The sequence below is a fragment of the Humulus lupulus genome, chromosome 7 (genome assembly GCF_963169125.1).
Source record: "Humulus lupulus chromosome 7, drHumLupu1.1, whole genome shotgun sequence".
Lineage (NCBI taxonomy): Eukaryota > Viridiplantae > Streptophyta > Magnoliopsida > Rosales > Cannabaceae > Humulus > Humulus lupulus.
The window spans coordinates 3,019,933-3,042,350 of record NC_084799.1 but is presented as its reverse complement, the minus strand read 5'-3'; the positions used below and the strand labels follow the sequence as shown (position 1 = coordinate 3,042,350).

At 32.9% G+C, this 22,418-nt stretch overlaps 2 protein-coding genes across 2 annotated transcripts; both read left to right on the top strand.

Annotated features, from left to right (window-relative positions):
- Positions 1–11,591: 11,591 nt before the first annotated feature.
- On the top strand, positions 11,592–14,418 carry LOC133790338 (G-type lectin S-receptor-like serine/threonine-protein kinase LECRK3). Its single transcript, XM_062227943.1, has one exon. It carries the CDS (start codon positions 11,749–11,751, stop codon positions 14,209–14,211), a length of 2,463 nt encoding a protein of 820 aa, XP_062083927.1. The 5' UTR covers positions 11,592–11,748; the 3' UTR covers positions 14,212–14,418.
- A 2,927-nt stretch (positions 14,419–17,345) lies between these two features.
- On the top strand, positions 17,346–20,112 carry LOC133790337 (G-type lectin S-receptor-like serine/threonine-protein kinase LECRK3). The gene has a single exon (XM_062227942.1). It carries the CDS (start codon positions 17,450–17,452, stop codon positions 19,862–19,864), a length of 2,415 nt encoding a protein of 804 aa, XP_062083926.1. The 5' UTR covers positions 17,346–17,449; the 3' UTR covers positions 19,865–20,112.
- The last annotated feature ends 2,306 nt before the right edge of the window (positions 20,113–22,418 follow it).

Sequence of the window (22,418 nt, the reverse complement as noted above, 5' to 3'; positions counted from 1 at the left end):
TTGGCAGGCTCTGATACCAAGTTGTAACGCCCTGGTTACCCCAAGACAGTTACTGTGAATTTTGAACCATGATTAACTCGCTAATTGAGTTCTTTGGTTAAAAACGTGCATCTAGGTGTTATTAAGTAGGTTAAGGTGGAAAACCAATCAAAAGGAAATGATATATTTTAATTAAAAGAAAAAACTGTTCATGGGCCCACAAAACATTTACAAGTTATTTATAGTTCAAAACGGTCACTACAGTGTAAATTTACAACCCGCCGACCTAAGCGGCAAAAATAAGGTTAACCCCTAGTCCCTCTGAGAAACTCATTGGCCGTGGTGGTCAAGTGGCCACATATGTACACATCGCCACCTAAGCTCTCCACTCAAGGTTGGGTGAGATTTTATTTCCCTTTACCTGCACCATATAGCACCAATGAGCCAAAGCCCAGCAAGAAAACTCAATACTGCATATATATGATATCAAACGATGATCTTGATAATCATCTAGGACTTATAGTCCTAAACTGATGAGTGACAAATAAATAAGTCACTAACATGGGATTCCGCACCCTTTACAAATGAGTGATCGAGTCACTAGCTTTAACATAATATGTGACTGATGAGCGAGCCACCAATGCAAACCAAGTGAGTGACCATGGAGTCACTACTGTGGGTTCCATACCCTTAGCCATCTGACAATAGGGTCACCTGGGCCTTCTGGCCCTAACTTTGAGTAACTAGTCATAGAACTAGGCAACCGCTTTTAGTTTTTCATAGAACTTGGGGTCGGTCTGGCATTAATGCTCATGATGAGTCATTCAATGCAGATGTTGATTAGATCTAATCTTTCATCGGCTCTGCGTTCATGAAATTTATGCCGCTCCTAACACTTAGGTCAGTAACATGTAACCAGTGCTCAAAACCACTGTCGAACTTGACTAGTAAGTCAGTGCCATTCACAAGTAAGCAACATTTGCTAAGCATTTGATATGCAATCCATGTCCACATTTAAGCACTCAACATGCCTCAATAATAACCATGCATGTCACATATAAGGTCCAGTTTTCTTACCTCGGGTTCGAGTGATAATTAGTAAAAGAACGACCCTTGAGAACGATCTGTATTTTAGTTCCTTAGCGATTAACTAGTCATAACCAATTGGAATCCATCAATAAATTAAATTAATAAAAGGTTCACAATCTAAAACCTCATTCCGGGGATCAATCCCACACTCTCGAGACTCTCAATCCACCAAAACGGGGTAAAGGAACCAATCCTTGATCCCCCAAAGTCATCCCAAACCCTAAAAATAGGTTTGTTGGAAAGTGGACTAGCGCTGGGGCACTGCTGGGTAGCATTGGGGCACTGCCCCAAGTCAGAGAGACCTAGCTCTCTGTTCTGCCTAGCACTGGGGCGCCACCTGTAGGACCAGATTTTTTCTGGTTTCCTCCCCTACAATTTCCCCTGAAAACAAGCCTTCAAACCAGCCCCAAACATCACCCAAACATGCCATTTGACCCCAGAACTTCATCTATACCCCAACCTCATCGAAACCCAAGCAACCTTACTCAAAAACTTCCATTGATTCCCAACTAAACACTTCAAATTCCTCAACTGAAAATCAATAGAAAAAAAAAAAGAGTATAACTAAAGTTCATGGATGAATTCTTACCTCAAGCTGGATTTGAGTCCTCTTCAATGGATGAACTAAGGCTCTAAATAATAATTTTTTTAATAAAAATTAAGATTATGTATTATATATTATTATAATGATATTTTATAATATTTGAATTCATAATAATATAATTAGTGAAAAATTAGGATTACATATTATTATCATAATAATATTTTATAATATTTAAATTTATATTAATATAATTATTAAATATTTAGTTTTGTATTATATATTATTATAATAATAATATTTTATAATATTTATATTAATATAATTATTATATATGTAGTCTTAAATTAAATGTTATTATATAATATTTGAATTTATATTAATAAATATATATTTTTAGTTAGTTTCAAAAGTATATTATGTTAAATATTTAAAATATTATATTAAAATTAATAAAACAAAATGTTAAAACAATAAATTTATTTTATCTACACATTTTTTATATAAAAGAGATATTATGAAAATAAACTATTAGTTAGTTATAATTATCTGGAGAGGTAGCTAAAGCCTTCCTCATCTACTATCAGCAGCTTTTGGGATCAAAGTTGGAAGGCAGGAGGAGAGTTCGACTAAATATCATTAGGACTGGACCTGTTTTAACAGAGGCAGAGGCTAAGTTGCTGGTGTCTGAATATACAGTTGAAGAAGTCAAAAAAGCCATGTTTGATATTCCAAGTATTAAAGCCCCTGGACCAGATGGTTACCCAAGCTATTTCTTCCAGGATAATTGGGAAATAGTAGGAAAGGATGTGAGTGCAGCAGTGTTAAGTTTTCTTCACTCTGGGCAGCTGTTAAAAGAGGTAAACACTACAAGTCTGACCTTGATTCCAAAAACAAATTGCCCAACTGGGGTCAGTGACTTTAGACCCATTGCATGTTGTAATGTGGTTTATAAAGTAGCTACCAAGTTGATTTGTTCAAGGTTACGTAACTGTCTACCTGGTTTGATAGCTGAGAATCATGGAGGTTTCATCAAAGGGAGGCACATCGCACATAATATTATGGTCTGCCAGGATTTAGTCAGGAATTATGGGAGGAAAATAGCTCGGCCTAGCTGTATGATTAAGCTAGATCTGAGGAAGGCTTATGACATGGTGGAATGGGATTTTATAGAGGAGATGTTAAGTGCTCTAAGGCTACCTGAGCATTTAGTTAAGCTTATAATGAGGTGTGTCCGAACTCCCAGATTTTCTATACTACTAAATGGCTCAATGCATGGATATTTTCCAGCACAAAGAGGTCTCAGGCAAGGAGACCCCATGTCTCCTCTGCTTTTCGTGTTAGGAATGGAATATCTCTCGCGTATCTTGCGGAAAATAGGAAACAAACCAGAATTTCAATATCATGAAAGGTGTGCCCCGCTCAAGTTACACCATTTATGTTTTGCGGATGAAGTTCTACTATTTTGCCATGGTGATTTCAAATCAATCTACCTGTTATTACAAGGACTCAAGTTATTTTCTCAGACTTCAGGTTTGCAACCTAATGAAGCCAAATCAGCTATCTATTGCTGTGGAATGAGTCCCAAGGAGGTTCAAAGAGTACTGGACATTTCTGGTTTTGAGAGAAGTAAGCTTCCATTCAGATATCTTGGCATCCCAATTAGTTCAAAAAAAATATCAGTAGAAGAGTGTGAATTATTAGTGGAGAAAATGACCCTTCGAATTAGAACTTGGAGCTCTAGAAACCTCTCATATGCAGGTAGAGTTGTTTTGATTAATTCAGTTTTGCTCACAATCAGTTCATACTGGTCTCAGATTATGATTTTGCCCAAAAGAGTGATACAGAAAATTAATGCTATTTGCCGAGCCTTTTTATGGAAAGCAGAGTCCAAGTTCTTGGGCCCTGGCTTGGTGAGTTGGGAAACACTCTGTAAATAAAAAAAGGAGGGTGGTTTGGGATTTAGGAATGTTCTAGAGTGGAATAAAGCAGCAATAGGGAAATATATATGGGCTGTGGCAACAAAACAGGATAATCTTTGGATCAAGTGGGTTCACCATGTATACTTGGGTTCAGCTGACTGGTGGAGTTATGAAGCTCCATCAGCAAGTAACTGGTACTGGAGGCAAATTGTAAATGTCAAAAATAGCTTCAAACAGCTGGTGGATACTTTGGAATTTCAAGCTGAAGCATACCAGATAAAAAAAGGCTATCGTGTACTATGTCCTATACAGAGTAAGGTCATATGGTATCATCTGGTTTGGGATAACACAGCAGTTCCAAAGCATAGATTTCTGTTTTGGTTAATCATGTGTGGAAGACTGCCAGTTAGAGAGAGGTTAAAGAAGTACCATGTATGTCAAGAGGTGGAATGTGTAGTGTGTGGAACTGATGTAGAGAGCATACAACATCTCTTTTTTGAATGCACGTACAGCAGTAGAATTTTAACAGAAGTAAAGGATTGGCTAACATGGAGGACACCAGCTATTTCGATCCATGGACTGATTAGCAATATAAGGCATAGCAGACACAGCAAGTTCAAGAAAGGTGTGTTCACAGTTACCTTGGCTGCTATGTACTACCATCTCTGGCTAAATAGGAATGAAGTGTTCTGGAAACTTAAATGTAAACAGGTAGTTTTACTTGTACAAAGTATTAAAAATGTGGTCAGATATAAGATTAAATGCATTACAGGCAAAGGTCTCTCAACTAGTGATTTGAATTGGCTGAATCAATTGTAATTAGAACATCAAAATTCAGGCCTTTTTTGAGGTGCTATTAGGATGTAAATATGATTGGTTTTATATACACTTTCTCTGATTTACCAAAAAAAAAAAAAAAAATCAACAATGACTATATTAGTAATTCATTGTGGTTACAAATTTTGTTATCTTAATTCTTAATTTTTCAATAAAATTAAATTCATTTAATCTCTGACAGTATTTTCATGTTTTTTTTTTTAAATTTGACTAAAAAAACATGGTTAGAAAATGTTGATTATATAAATTTGATTTGATAAAGGGCGTATTGTAAAAATAGGGTTAGAGAAATAATATCCTATATATTTCAAATAAGTACATTGTGTTAACATACAAAATAAAGGATCTCTAAAATAAAATCATGGATCAAATATTGTGAAGATCCGGTTGAACTTGAACCCATACAAAATATAGGGACCAAAAACTAAAAAGTGACCACAACTTTAAGTCTACACTACAGCAGCTGCAGTCATGTGACTCATGTCCATTCATCGTGTTCAAAGTTGGAACCTTCAAACACTTTACGTGATTATCATAGTGATAGACCCATTTTAGCAAAATTCCAAATTTATTAACGCGTATGTCGGGGGTTTCGACGTGATTTCCAGTAAAAATAGATGCAAAAGACAAAATGAACAAATTATGCACGTGCTTGTCCCATGCGCCATTAGGAAATCGCCACCCCGTCGGTATCATTGAATAGTACCCACTTGCGTTGCAATTTCTATGGGATGCTAAGTCTGGCTGCCCTTGGGCCGCCGGCTTGTGGTTTTGATAAATGAAGGCATTTTCTAGGATGAAAATAGAAAATAAATAGTGGAAATTTGATTGTGTGTCCAGTTTTATAGTGTGTTATATATTTTTACCCATGTTTCAATTTTTTTTTATTTGTACCCAGTTTTTTAATCAAGTTTCCCATAATACCCTTATATATTATAAGTTAAGTTCTCTCCATTTTTTCCCACGTTCCCTCTCTTTCATTCTGTTTTCAAAGTGTTCATTCCGAGGCCCCCCCGATCACCATTGCTTTCTCTCTGCTGAGCCCCCCCACCGATCACCATCTTCAACATTCCTCAGCCTCCAGCTTTAAAAGGAGAAATCGTTCGATCGAAGAGGAAGCTGTAACTATAAAACTGATATGAGTAAGAGTAATATAGGAATCACAGCTTTAAAAATGGGTATATTTAGTTAAGATATTAATGGTGGATATATCTAGTTAAGTAGGTTTAAAAACGGGTAATTATGAAAAAGACCCATGAAAATAATTACATTACGATTAAAAATTAAAGATTATCTTTAGGTATAATAACAGCCCACAAAAAATAAAATCTTATAACAGTAAATTCTCTTCTCTTATTTTCTTTTTAAAATAAATACTATTTTATATGAATAATGTTTGTCACTTAGCCATATCTACTCAATGAGAGGGAATGCCTTTTGATTTTATTTAGTTAGAGCAACTCCCCAATTGCTTATCCTGTGGCTTGTTGACTATAGTCTGACAATCAATTGCTACCGGAGAGCCAGCAACAATATTAAAGCAACGTTGCTTCTGTTAGTTAACAATCTCTTTCTTAAAAGAAAAAAAAAATAAAATTGTACATTTACAATATACAATAATATATTGTCTATAATTTTAATAAAAATTTATTTATTATTTTTTTTAAATATAATATAATAGAATAAATATATATAAATATAAATATTTATATTAATAATCTATATATATATATTTATATAACTACATGACATATATATCTAAAATACAATAATATTTAAAAAGAAATTAATAATAGAAATAAAATAAGAATAAAAAAAATAATAGTGTAGATAGTAATATATATACATAAATTATTTTTAGTTTCTAATGTATTTCGCAATATCCTTTAGTGAATTTGATGAAGAAAAAAAAACTCCAATCATTTTATAAAAAACAAATCATCACACAAATATATAAGATAAACAAATAATATGTATAACTTTATTATTTTTAAATAAATATGAATTAATTATTTAAATTATCATAAAATATCTTAAAAATATCATATTTTTATTAAGTTTTTTTGTGTAAGTTTATGTTTGTTCTAATTTTTTAATTTGGCAATGACAATAAAAGTATATATATTATACGTTTAATATAATATTAAGTTTAAGTTCAATTAAATTTTATTTAAGTTATAAAATATATGGTTTCATTATTTTTTAAATGATTATCGTAAAATATCTCAAAAATATCTTATTTTAATTTGTTTAAGTTTAATTAAATTTTATTTAAGTTATAAAATATATGATTTTATTATTTTTTAAATAACCATCATTGTAAAATATCTCAAAAATATCTTATTTTAATTTGTTTATTCATTTATTTTATTTTATTTAAGTTTAAGTCGTGTTTACAATGTACCGTTAAATATAAAAATATTCTGTTAAATATAAAAATATTCCGTTAGAATTAACCGAAAAAAATAAAAAACCGTTAAAACCAAGTATTTCCATTATCTAGACACTTATTATATAGAAGATATATATATATATATATATATATATATATGCTAGATAAAAGCAAGTGCAATATGCACTTTTGTTTACTTTTATTTATATAATTTATTAATTATTTTTATTAAATTTATATTAATGTTATATAAATTTTAAATAAATATCTTATTTTAATTAAATAATTTATTTATTTTTGTTTAAGTTTATGTTTATTATAGTTTTTGAATTTAGGAATAATAACAAGATATTATATTTTATATGTTTAATGTAATATTAAATATTATACGTGGATTTTAAATTTAAGTTTCTTGTTAATTTTAAAAAAAAAACTGTTACTAATTCATGATAGATTATATTATATGTTTAATATGATATTATTCTAATAAGTGAGTTTAAGTTTAATTAAATTTTATTTAAGTTACAAAACGTATAATTTTATTATTTTTAAATAATTATCATTGTAAAATATCTCAAAAATATCATATTTTAATTTGTTTAATTATTTATTATTTTTAAATAATTATAATTATAAAATATCTCAAAAATATCCTATTTTAATTTTTTAATTATTTATTTTATTTTATTTAAGTTTAAGTGTTTACAAACTACCGTTAAATATAAAAATATTCTCTTAAATATAAGAATATTCCGTTAAAGTTAACATTAACAAAAATAAAAAACTGTTAAAACAAAAAATTTCCGTTATCTACACACTTATTGTATAGAAGAGATATATTGTAACGACCTCCAATCTTAATATACATATATATATATATATATATAGTGTAAAAACAAAGTTTAACCTGAATATAACAATACTTAAATTCTGAATTTACAAAAACTTTATTAAATAATACATAACTAATGTTCATAACCTCAAACCATACAATACTCACAACTAAATAAAAACTTTATCTTACATACAAATCTTAATACTTTTATAAATAATTTTCGTGGCGTTACTACACCTTAACGTAGAGATGAAAGTGTATCCAACCGATAAATTGAAAAGCTTTATGTAAATTACAAAGTCCATGAAATACTTTTAAAGCTTTAAGTAAATGATAAAGTTCACAAAATACTTTTAATGAAATATAATAAAACCAAGTTTCTTGTTTATTTATAAAATAGCATAGCGGAACTCCACTCCCTTCAGGTCAGCCCCATATGTACAGTCATGTTGGCTCCACGTATACTCATCAATGATTTATATTTGGGGCCTCTTACCTACAATACAAAACATTAACTGATGAGCTAAAGCTCAGTAAGCAGAATAACTACCTCATGTGCATTAAAATAAACGTGCAACATGCTATGTATTTTCTTTCTTTCTGTCACTTTCCTCTCTTTTGGGCCCTAGAGGATGCTGCTACCGGCATTACATAGGGAATCACATTCCCACCTGAACATAAACATGATAATAGGGAATTTCTCCCTCATAAACATTCATTATATAGGGAAGTACATCTCCCTCCTTACATTTTTGGGACGTAGGTCTCCCAAGTAGCACCTCTACTTTAACATTTTCAATAACTTGTTTGTGAACATTAAGCGTGCTTATGCATAAGAAATATAACATTCTTAAAAATAACTTATGCATAAAAACATGGAAGGATAACATATAAAGCATATAAATGCACATAAGACACATAAAAGACATGTATTGTAGATGAGGATTCTACTTACCTTGCGTCTTGATAAAACAACTGAAATTGTTAGCTTCCTGATAAAAACACAAACTATTAACTTACATAAAATCTACATGATGTAATTTTAGTTTATAATTGTTGTTATTCTATTTTTCTTTTCTTCTTATTGTTTATTTTATGTCCAGGCGTATGGTCATACTATATTTGTCCATGGGATGGTCCTGGTCTAAAAGTCGTGGTCATGGTCATGGTCATACGGAAATGTCCAGATCATAGTATCAGTCCATAATAATAGGGAATAAGGTCATATAATAAAAGTCCAAATAGTCCAAAGTGTGACCATAGCCTATATAAGTTTAGTATTATAACGATACATAAAAAAATAGTTTATATTTCAATTTTTGGCATTGTAAATTACGGCGACATGGTAAAATAATCTATATATAAATTTTAGCATTTTAATGGCATAGTAAAGTAATCTATATAACTTTTGGCATTATAATGGCATGGTGACATAATCCATATATAAATTTTGGCATTATAGTAAAGTAATCTATGTATAAATTTTGACATTATAACGGCATAGTAAAATAATCTATATATAACTTTTGACATTATAACGACATATTAAATTAATCTATATATAAATTTTGGCATTATAACAGCATAGTAAAATAATCTATATATAACTTTTGGCATTATAACGGCATAGTAATACAATCTATATATATACTTTGGCATTATAACGACATAGTAAAATAATCTGTGTATATATAATAACTAAATAACTTAAATGAAAGGCTCGGAAAAAGCTTACCTAAAAGGTTTTCGTAGGCTAGCGTTACGGATAGAATTTCGCCTAGATCTTCGAGGTTTAGAACTTTAGAAGGGTGTTAAGAATATTTTTGGGTAGAGTAAGAGAAAGGAAATGAGGTTTTTTGTGATTTCAAGATGAGTTTTGGAAGGGCTATTTATAGGAAAAACTTGGGATACTATTCTAATAAAATATTAAAAATAATAAGCATAGTGGAATAATAACATATTCAAAATATCAAACATAGTAATTTGCTTAAGTCATCACTGTGTCACTGCTGCATCAACATGTGGGACCCATGGGGTGGACCCCGCTGTGGGACCCATGTGGACCCTACTGTGGGACCCATGTGGACCCTACTGTGGGACCCTTGCTGACCCCACCGTGGGACCCACTATGAATAGTACCTGGTGAATAGTAAAAAAATGAAAATTTCGCAATCTTCTTATATTACTTAGTCCAGCATTTTTGACTCACAAACTTTTCTGAAAAAGTTTCTCTAACACCCATAAATTAATTATTCCCATCTGTTGGTTACTTCAACTACTTAGAATTGTTAAAATCTCATAATAGAAAACAACTATACCCCCAACGGTCATGAACACTATTCACCAACGGTCTTAAACGGCTAGTTTTTTTTTTCCTATAAATACTTGTTCTTTCAACCATTTATTTGCACAACTTCTTCATCTCTTAACCTTCTAGATAAAATTCATCATCAAAACATGAATTTCTCTTTATTTTTCATAACTTTAATGATTGTTTGTTTGTATTTAGCATCATTCTATGGGTATTATACTAATGAAATGCCCATGAATGTTATAGTTGCATATTCATTAGTTATTCTTCCACTTTACTTAATAGCTCTAACATTCGGTTAGCATTGTAATGCACTAAAAAATGAATAAAAATATTTTCTCTTATTTCTCATAATTGTTTATAATGTATTTGTAAAAAGAAATGAGAGTTACATATATATATATATATATATATATATATATGTGTGTGTGTGTAATTTACGCGATTAAAAGGCCATAAACACTTTTTAGGGCTAATTATTTGTAATGGAAGTGAGATCAGTGCACGTTTAGATTTCATGCACACTTTTATTCATAGAAGCTCTGTTAAATTGTAAGCACAACTTAGACTTACGAACCTAAGTTGATTATAAGTCATCTGATCTTGAGTTTAAATCATATTATATCCAATAAAATTGTCAAGTCATTACTTCTTATTATTGTTTAGTTCTCAAATTTATCCTCCGTATCTACATTGCTCATGGCCATTTATGTTGTTAACAAAAATTATGTTTTGAGTTCTGTTGATAATTAAAATTTATTTTTAATAATTAGATTTTTTATTTAAAATTAATTAAAACTTATTATTTAATAAAACTTTTGGTATTTTGGTCATGTTGAATTTTTTTTTTATTTTAGGAGCCCATTTTAACTTTTTTTTTTTACAAAATACAAAATCTTAAAATTAATTTTTAAAACACAATATCCAAACAAATATTAAAAATAAAACACAGTAAAAAAAATAGAAATCATGAAGAAAAAAAATCTTCATTTTATTAACTTGTGGTACTTTTTAAGAAAATTACTGTTCTCCTAACTTATATCGTTTCTAAAAAAATATGTTTTTTAGATAAATGTCGTTTTCCCATGAACGCGTCGTTTTATATAAATCATGTCGTTTTTCAAGATAAATGTCGTCTTTAAAGGTTACGTTGTCGTTTTTTAAGTAATGGTCGTTTTTAAAGGAAGTTGCAATTTTTTTTTTTAATTTATGAAAGTTGTGGTTTTAAAGGAACTTGTTGACCCTTTAATAATAAATACATAAGAAAAAGATTAATTATGGGATTAAATCAGACCACCTCACTGGTCGGTTGCTGCTAATTTCTACGAGGGTCTGATTATTATACCCTTTTCTTTTTGCTTTTAATGCCATAGATTAAGATAGATTTTTACAGTCATATATGTCTCTGTGAATGCTCCAGGTGATTTCTCTTGCATTGCCAAAGAAGTTGTTTGTTGTAATTTCTTAGAGGTGTCTTCATCAATTGATGTGGAATAATGATTATTTCAGAAGGAAACAGAAGAGGAAATTGCCTAGAAATTGACTTATATCTATATCCAATTTAGGATTCCATATAAACTAAGTATTTTCTTCTGTATGAAAAAGAAAATCACTGGTTAATATGCCAGGAAGTTCAATATTATTTCCATCTCCACAAACAGTAATTGCTACAAAAAAACTTGGTGAGAAGCTAGTTAGTTAGTATATTTTTCTTCTATTTGAAATAACGCGTAGAATTGTAACTTTCTTATTCTTTTACTGAATCAATCGAAGCTCCATTAAAGATTATTATAAAAGCAAAAGCAGTGTCACAAGAGTACTATCGAATATTATTAGTACACAATGAGTAGTAATACTAATATTAGTACTTCACTTCAAACATTTCTTAGCTTATTTCTTTTGGTGCTGCTCAGCTATACCAGCAGGACTAGTGGTGATCAAACTCGAAGGAACATCACTTTGGGTTCATCACTCACTGCACAACTCAATCAAAATGAGCAGTCATCATGGCAATCTCCATCTGGGGATTTTGCATTTGGCTTCCAACAAATCCAAAAAGATGGCTTCCTTCTTGCTCTCTGGTTCAACAAAATACCTCAGAAAACCATTGTTTGGTCAGCCAACAGAGATCATCTGGTGCAACAAGGCTCCACTGTTGAACTTACCAAACTTGGCTCCTTAGTTTTGAGGGACTCAACAGGAAAACAAGTGTGGAGTCGTGCAGTAGTCTCTGGCTCTGGAGTTTCCCACGCAGCCATGCTCGACATTGGAAATTTCGTGCTCGCCAACCAGAATCATGCAAAGCTTTGGGAGAGTTTTAATGAACCAACAGACACATTGTTGCCTACACAAATTCTTAGTCACGGTAAAGAACTTGCTGCTAGTCATTCTGAGTCAGATTACTCAAGGGGAAGGTACTATTTTAAAGTTCACAATGGAAATCTAGTGTTCTATGTCAGAAGATTCACAAAGCCTAGTTCTGATATTTCTTACTGGCCAGAGAACCAAGCCCCAGGCAATGGCACACAGGTGATGTTTAACCAATCTGGTTCTTTTTACCTGCAAGCACAGAATGGAACCATAACTGAATGGTTGACACAATCTGACTCTGATTTTTCAAAAGGCTTCTATCAAAGGGCAATTCTTGAATATGATGGTGTTTTCAGTCGCTATGTCTACCCAAAAGATGATGAAAATGGTACAAATTCTAGAGGATGGCCCAGCGGGAAGTGGAGCCGAATTTCGCCATCCATACCTCAGAACATGTGTATAAGTAAAAATGTCAATAGAGGATCTGGGGCTTGTGGATACAATAGCTACTGTCGTCTTGAAGATGGTTTCAGACCCAATTGTCTTTGCCTTGATGGTTACACCTTCATTGATCCAAATGATAAGGCAAAAGGATGCATACCAAAGTTTGAAGCTCAAAGTTGCCATGAAGATTTAGAAGATTTCAAGAACTTTGATATTTATTCCATGGAAAACACAAACTGGCCTGAAGGTGATTATGATTTATTTGAATCAGTGTCTGAAGATTGGTGTAGAAGAGCTTGCTTGGTTGATTGTTTCTGTGCTCTTGCCATCTATGGAGGTGACACTTGTTGGAAGAAGAGAACTCCTTTCTCAAATGGGATAGTGGACTCTAATGTTAATGTAAAAACTCTATTCAAAATAAGAAAAAATAGCACCACTGCTACTGCCAAGCCAAGCAACAACACAGAATCGAAGCCAAAAGACCAAACAACACTGACAGTCATTGGATCAGTTCTTCTAAGTAGCTCTGCTCTTCTTAATATCATACTACTTACAACTTCATTGGTTTTCTTTTCCCGCCTTCGTCGCAGAGCATCAATAGCTGGATCATATCAGACCATGCCAGAAACAAATTTACAGAATTTCACTTATTCAGAACTAGAAAAAGCTACCAATGGATTCAAGGAACAGCTAGGAGTAGGTGGCTTTGGAGCTGTTTTCAAAGGTGTTTTGGCTTTGGGCAAAAGTAGTTATTCGGTTGCTGTGAAAAGGTTGGATAACATGGTGAAAGAAGGTGAGCAGGAATTCAAAGCTGAAGTAATGTCCATTGGTCGTACAAACCATAAAAATTTGGTTAAGTTAATTGGGTTTTGCAACCAGGGACAACACCGACTACTTGTTTACGAGTACATGAGCAATGGATCCTTGGCAAGCTTTCTTTTTGGATCATCAAATAAGCCAAGGTGGCACCAAAGAATGCAAATTGCTTTGGGGATTGCAAGGGGACTATTTTACTTGCACGAAGAGTGCAGCACCCAAATCATACACTGTGATATCAAGCCTCAAAACATCCTCCTAGACGAGTCATACACAGCAAGAATTTCTGATTTTGGATTGGCCAAGATTCTGAAGACTGACCAGACTCGAACCAATACTGGAATAAGAGGAACCAAAGGATATGTTGCCCCGGAATGGTTTAGAAACATGGCTGTGTCAGTGAAGGTGGATGTTTACAGCTATGGAATACTATTATTGGAGCTGATCTGCTGTAGAAAGAATGTTGAGGTGAATGTTAAGGATGATGCTCGAATGATATTAGCTGATTGGGCATGTGATTGCTATGGAGATGGGAAAGTGGAGTGTCTAGTTGAGAATGATGATGAGGCCGTGATGGAGTTGAAGATGGTTGAAAAGTATGTGATGGTTGCTATATGGTGTATCCAAGAGGACCCTTCACTACGACCTACTATGAAGAAAGTTATGCTGATGCTTGAAGGAAGTGTTAAGTTTCAAGCTCCTCCACACCCAAATTCATTCCTTAGCTCTTTATAGTTCTGTACTCGTATAAATATATATGTATATATAGGGAGCAACGCATTCTTTTTTTCAACACCGTTTATCTTTTTCTATTTTGGTATCTGAACATTTATAATCCAAAAAAAATTATATGACGGTATACATTATAGCTATTTAGAACATTTTTTATAAATTCTGAATAAATTATAGTAACGAAACAGTGTCTAAACTCTCTGTTACACCGTCATATAAAAAATTTAGATGTGTTATAATCGTTATATATATATATATATATTACTGCAAGTACATATTATTGTAAATATAGAAATAATAAGAGATCTAAGTTAATAACTAATGAAGACCAAGATATTATTGGATCAATGGCCAAACAGTGAGATGACTAATATTCAAACTTTTACTTTTACTTATAATACCCTAACAATTTCCACAAGCACTTGAAGTCACTTTGAGCTCAAATCAAAACTAATTAATATTTAAATTTAATTATAGAGGTTAAAAGTCACTTTTGCAGTGAACAAGGCAACATATCTCTTCTATATAATAAGTGTGTAAATAACAGAAATTTTTGGTTTAACGGTTTTTTACTTTTTTAATATTAACTTTAACGAAATACTCTTATATTTAACATAATATTCTTATATTTAAGAGTAGTTTGTAAATATTTGAACTTAAAAAAAAAATTAAAAAAATTAAAACATGATATTTTTGATATATTTTACAATGATAATTATTTAAAAATAATAAATAATTAAAGAAATTAGAATATAATATTTTCTAGATATTTTATAATGATAATTATTTAAAAATAATAAAATTATATTAATTAAACTTAAACTCACTTATTAGAATAATATTATATTAAACATATAATATAATCTATTATAAATTAGCAACAAATTATTTCTTTTAAACTAGCAAGAAACTTAAATTTAAAATTCACGTATAATATTTTAATATTACATTAAATATATAATATATAATCTCTTGTTGTCACTCCAAATTCAAAACTTAAAATAAACATAAACTTAAACAAAAATAAATAAATTATGTAATTAAAATAGAATATTTATTTCAAAATTTATATGACATTAATATAAATTTAATAAAAATAATTAATAAATTCTATAAATAAAACTAATCAAAATATAGATATTGCAAGTTGCTTGTATCTAGTAATGTATATATAAAAACTTCATTTTATGTATGAATTGAAATATCTAGACTATGAATGCTCCAACTGATTTCTCTTGCTTTGCTTTGCCTTTCCGAGAAAGTTGTTTGTTGTACGAAATTTCTAAGAAGGAAAACATCAAAGAAATTTTCCTGGAAACTGATTAATTCAGTTGGCGAAGAAAGAAAGTACCTAATAAAGATCAATATTATCTCCATCATAAACAGTAGTAACTTTTTTTTCAATCTTTTTAGCTGAATCAATCAAAGCTCCATTAAAGATATCATAAAATAAAAAATAGTAGGGATTGCACATTTTATTCATGGGATGAGCCCCACATGAATACTTTTTTTCTAATAATATTAAGTAGTTTGGTTGCCAATATCCTTTTAGAAATTAAAAATTCAAAAGGTGGGACATGGGAGAAATTTTGAAGACGAGAGATTTAACTCCACAACTACTACAAGAGACTCCAAAACAAAATCATGTTATACTTTTCTACGAAATTTAATTTGATTAGAAAGTAGTTGTTGAAGCAACAATTTGTCTTTCTATATCTAGAGGTATGATCCAACGATAGATGATGCTTTGTCACTATTCCGGTGATGAAGATCGTCTTTGACTCGTCGGGTAACCTGCAAGAAAGACACTCCGATGCTTAAGTCAGTAAAAAGTTCTATGCCTTTGTTTTTCCATGAATCTCGTATTTATAGAACAAAAAATGTAAAGTGGTTAGTTAGTTCAAGCAAACCCTGGATTGGTGGAGAAAAGATAACCGAATTTCCCTCCAAAACATGCTGATTTTAAATTATGTATTCGGAGGTCAGAGGCGCAGACCACCTGTGACCCGTGGCTTCTGCCATTGGAGCTTCTACAGGTCAAAACGATCTGTTTTGAATGTTCGGTAAATGAGGAAAGGACTTTGGGCTGAATATTTTGGGCCCAACAGTAGCCAAATTGATTTATAATAGAGATTTTAAGATATCAAGAGTATTAGACTATGGTGTCCCACATGGAATAAGTGTAAGAATATTGAACCATTAATAAGAGCATATGTAACTCCACTAATCACCAATTGGTTTTTAGATAGAGCCTCATGATTCTTGTCACGGTATCAAGAGCCAATTCCCTAGCGAATATTCGATCCACACCGATCTAAAGAGTGAGCCAAGCCGCATGAGATCTACATAGTGCAAAAAGACAAAATAAGCGAGCTGAAAAAATAGGTCACTTGTGATCAGGTGATTCAAGATTGGTGTGCGAAAAAATTGAACCATTATGTAATAAGTGTCCCACATGACTATGGTGATTGGTGATTCAAGATTATGGTGTCCAACATGGAATAAGTGTAAGAATATTGAACCATTATGTGTAACTCCACTAATCACCAATTGGTTTTTAGATGGAGCCTCATCATTCTTGTCAAAGACTAATTATTAGTGGAATTGTCCCTTTTTTCTTTTGTTATTGGTGTGATTTTTTTACCTCTCACTTTTGATGCATTATTTTGCTCCTAAATGGCAAAGTAAGCATTATTTGCCTTTCATGGTGTAAAATAATACTATAGTCACCATTGATATCCAATACTGCATGTTGTTATTGGTGTAATTTAATATCGAGTCTCACTTATTTAAATTTTATAAATATTATGGGGTATTGCTAACCAACTATGGGGTGTCTCTTTATATGTTGTTGAGCGCACAACGTCTTAAGATGTGAAATAACAACACTAGTAATAATAATTAAGGAGACGTAACAAAACTTATTCCAAAAAGACAAGTAATCAAGACTTAATTATAAAAGTACATGTTACGTGTTCTTGTTATTATAAAGTTGTATGAACATAGAATTGTGATTATTCTAACAACATCAAGCATTTATTGGAAGCCACCAAGGTTGAATTTACTTTACTGAATGGCATATCATCTGTTTGATTTTAAATAACGTGTGAGTCCAACACTATGAAATGCTCACTTCTATCTTCTTTTACTTTCTTTGGTTGGATCAACCAAAGCTCCATTAAATATATAACTCAACCTTGAACTTGAAGCTCCTCCATTATTAGTTATACATAAAGACACAATGAGAACATCTCTTCTTATTAGCTTATTTATTTTGGTGCTGCTATGCCATACCAGCAGTACTGCTAGTAGCAATGTCTCTTTGGGTTCACCACCACTCACTGCACAACTTGATAAAATCGAGTCATGGCTATCGCCATCTGGTGAATTCGCCTTTGGTTTCCAGCAAATCCAAAAAGGTGGCTTCCTTCTTGCTATCTGGTTCAACAAAATACCTCAGAAAACCATTGTTTGGTCAGCCAATGGAAACAATCTTGTTCACCAAGGCTCCATCGTTGAACTAACCAGCCTTGGCTTAGTTTTGAGAGACTCAACAGGAAAAGAGGTATGGTCTACTGTTGTCTCGGGTCTTGGAGTTGACCATGCAGCCATGTTCGACACTGGGAATTTAGTGCTTGCAAACCAGAACAATGTCAGTCTTTGGGAGAGTTTTTCGAACCCAACAGACACATTGTTGCCTAGCCAAATTCTTGGTCAAGACACACAGCTCGCTGCTAGGTACTCTGAGTCAAATTACACAAAAGGGAAGTTTTATGTTAAAGTTGACGAGGGAAATCTAGTGTTCTACGTTAGACAACTCTCGACGCTTAGTGAAGGTGATATTTCTTACTGGCCGGACAACCCAACCCCAAGCAACGGCGTAAGGGTGACTTTTAACAAATCTGGCTCTATTTACTTGCAAGCACAGAATGGAACCATAACTCAGGAGTTGATACCACCAATCTCTACGGTTCCAAAAAGCTTCTACCAAAGAGCAACTCTTGAATATGATGGTGTTCTCCGTCGTTATGTCTACCCAAAAGAAGATGGTTCGAATTCTGGAGGATGGCCCAGCAGGGAATGGTCCCCAACTTTTTCAGGCATACCAGAAAACATATGTTTAAGTATTCATGCTGAAAAGGGACCAGGGGTTTGTGGATACAATAGCTACTGCAAGCTAGAAGGAAATGGCCGACCCAGTTGTTATTGCCTCGATGGTTACACCTTCGTTGATTCGAAGGATAAGATGATGAAGGGTTGCAAACCCAACTTTGAACCTCAAAATTGTGATGAAGAATCAGAAGATGTTAAGAATTTTGTTATGACTAGCGTGGACAACACAAATTGGCCTCAGGGTGATTATGAAGTGTATGCATCAGTGTCAGAGGATGATTGTAGACATGCTTGCTTGGTTGATTGCTTCTGTGCTCTTGCCATTTATGGATATAACAATTGTTGGAAGAAGAGAACTCCTTTCTCAAATGGGGTGAAGGACCCCAGTATTAGATTAACAAAAACTCTGCTTAAAGTAAGAAAAGAAGGCTCAGCTAATACCAAGTCATGCGGAAACATAGATTCGAAAACGAAAGACAAAACAGTGCAGAAACTCGTTGGGTTTGTAAGTACATCAGCTTTTCTCAATATCCTATTACTAGCAACCTCATTGGTTTTCTTTTTCCGCCTTCGTCGCAAGCCATCAACCGCTGAATCACATCAGACCATCACAAATACAAATTTGCAAAATTTCACCGTTGGAGAACTAGAAAAGGCCACCAATGGATTCAAGGAACAACTGGGAGTTGGTGCCTTTGGAGTTGTTTTCAAAGGTGCTGTGGATTTAGGCAACAGTAACAGTTTGGCAATTGCTGTAAAAAAGTTGGACAACAACATGGTAAAAGAAGGTGAGAAAGAATTCATGGCAGAAGTAATGTCTATTGGGCATACAAATCACAAGAATTTGGTGCAGTTAATTGGTTTTTGCAACGAGGGACAACACCGGCTTCTTGTTTATGAGTGCATGAGCAATGGATCCTTAGGAAGCTTTCTTTTTGGATCATCAAATAAGCCAAAGTGGCACCAAAGAATGCAAATTGCTTTGGGGATTGCAAGGGGGCTAGTTTACTTGCATGAAGAGTGCAGCACCCAAATCATACACTGTGATATCAAGCCTCAAAACATCCTCCTAGACGACTCATACACAGCAAGAATTTCTGATTTTGGATTGGCCAAGATCTTGAAGACTGGCCAGACTCAAACCATGACTGGAATAAGAGGAACCAGAGGATATGTAGCCCCTGAATGGTTTAGAAACACGGCTGTAACAGCAAAGGTGGATGTATACAGCTATGGCATTCTGCTGTTGGAGCTAATATGTTGCAGGAAAAATGTTGAAGAAAAGGTTGATGATGCTCAAAAAATATTGGCTGATTGGGCATGTGATTGCTATGAAGCTGGGAAAGTAGAGTTTCTTGTTGAGAATGATGAAGAGGCCATGATGGAGGTGAAGATGGTTGAGAAGTATGTGATGGTTGCTATATGGTGCATCCAAGAGGACCCTTCACTACGACCTACTATGAAGAAAGTTGCCCAGATGCTTGAAGGAAGTGTTAAGGTTTCCACTCCTCCACCCCCAAATTCATTCATTAGTTCATTATAGTTCTATATTTATATGCATATAGAAGATCAATCTAGGAGGAGATTTACATTGAGTGAGTGTGTATCATAAGTGGACTAATTGGTTTTGTATTGAAAATTTGAGACTAATCTTGGACTGTATTTGATCGTAATAGTGAAGTGCTCATGATGATTCTCAAATCACAAATTTCTACTTGAAGTTTGCTGTGATTGTATTAGTTTTTATTGTCATGTTAGTTGTCTTGAAGTGGTATTTACAATATTCTCTTCTCTGTCTCTTCTTTTAGAAATTGAATAGTTCTTGTTATAGTTCATTTTGATTTAGCTCTGCTCTGCTAGAAGCACTCTGGTTGATTAAATTCAAAGGAATTACATCGCTTTGTGTTCATCACTCCAAAATGGCTACCACCAAATCCAAAAAAATGGCTTCTTTCTTAACAAAAACACCTAGAATTAGAAAACCGTTGTTTGGTCAGCCAACAGGTATATTGTTGTCAATATAATGTGTTTGTTTCAATTAATTATATATGTGAATGTGATATATATATATATATTTGAACTTCTAATCTATGGTAATATATGTCATCCTCCACATGAATACAGCAACAAATTCTACAATTTTCTTATCCAATCAGTCCAGGCTTGATGATTTATATATACATATAAATATATATATTATAAATATTGAAAAAATATACTCAAATAGAATAAAAGACAGTAAAGTACTTGTGAATTTAGACCAAAGTACAGCATGAACTAGAATTCAAAGAGCTATTCAAACAGAAGGTTTTTCTTTTTCTTTTTCTTTTTATCTAATTTTTTTCCCTTTCTTTACAATAGTAAAAAGTGAGAAAAAAAAATTGCAGTGCAAAACATAACAATAGAATGAACAGAACAACTAATATCAGAGACCTCACTTAAGAAGATACAAACCAAATTAATAAGTCATTGGAACAGATAAATTAAGAGTTTAGCTAAGTGGACTACTGTTGTTTTGGTCTCAATGCTATTTTTGTCAAATGTAGAAGTTATATACTATTAGTATTATTAAAATGTTTAGGTGGCTAGCTTGGAGTGAATGAAGTCTTCATTTTGAAAAAAGGCACAGGCAATGCTATACAGGTTGCCAAATGGCTGTGCTCAATCAGAGAAATGACAAACAACAAACGACTCAGGGAAATGAATGACTTAGTCAATAAGTCACAGAGTGTGACTGAAATTCAACGGTTGAGCAAGTCAATAAGAACATATTTAAAGATATAAAATGCTTCTTTGACATGATTGAGTATCAACACTGAGTTCTTCTAACACTAATCTATTGCTTGTTGCATACTTCTTTTCTTATGCATAGTGACTTTATCTAGTGTTATTGTTATCTCTTCATGCCTTGTTTTTGTGATGCTGCTCTATTGCAAAACCACTCAAGCTCAAAAGTGATAATTATGCAAAGACACAATCCATAAAACCCAAATGAGAGATAGCAAAAAGATGAAGAGAGAAAAGGAAGGCTAGAGTGTATTGCAAAAATAGAGAGAATGTATTCTAGGTTATAAAACTAATAAGACAAGCCTTTTATATAAGGCAAAAGATATAAAATAACAATAATTAAGAAAAGACTAAAATGTCCTCAAATAATAACTCTAACACCCCCCCTCAAACTCACGATGCAGCAACAATAAGCATCGAGAGTTTGCCAATTAGAAATTGAAAACGAGAAATAGAATGAGACTTAGTAAAGAAGTCAGCAATCTGTAAGGAAGAAGGAACAAAAGGCAAAGTGATAGTGCCAAGCTTCAGGTGGTGACGAGTGAAGTGACAATCAATCTCAATGTACTTGGTGCGTTCATGAAAAACTGAGTTGTGAGCAATCTGGATGGCACTCTGATTGTCACAATACATAGGAGTGGGTTGAGAAGGACATACACCCATATCAAGCAGCCATCTTAACCAAACAATTTCTTTGGTAGTAGATGACATAGCGCGGTACTCTGCTTCAGTGGAAGATTGGGAGACAACAGTTTGTTTCTTACTTTTCTAAGAAATAAGAGAATCACCCAAAAAGATACAGAAACCAGTAACAGACTTCCGATCCGTGGGATCATGACCATGATCAACATCAAAGTATGCACGCAGCTCCAAGGAAGAAGTGGAGGGAAACAAAAGGCTTTGAAAGATAGTACCCCGAAGATACCTCAAAATGCGAAGAACAGCTGCCCAGTGAACAGTAGTAGGAGAGGCAACAAATTGACTAACAATGTGAACAGCATATGCAATGTCGGGGCGAGTGATAGTGAGATAAACCAAACTTCCAACAATAGTGCGATACAAGGTAGGATCCTGCAAGAGAGTGCCATCAGAAGGAGAATACTGAACATTGAGCTCAAAAGGAGTGGCAACAACTTTTGTATCTGTAAGACGAGCACGGTCAATAATGTCAGAAGTGTATTTTGACTGAGAAAGAAGATAGCCTTTTGGGGAGAAGGCAACTTCAATACCCAGAAAATACCGAAGAGGCCCCAAATCCTTCATCTCAAACTGAGAAGCTAATTGAGACTTTAACACTGCAATTCCATCTA

Excerpts from the sequence above, each read along its gene's own strand:
- LOC133790338 (XM_062227943.1), top strand. The coding sequence starts at position 11,749 with ATGAGTAGTAATACTAATATTAGTACTTCACTTCAAACATTTCTTAGC.
- LOC133790337 (XM_062227942.1), top strand. The coding sequence starts at position 17,450 with ATGAGAACATCTCTTCTTATTAGCTTATTTATTTTGGTGCTGCTATGC.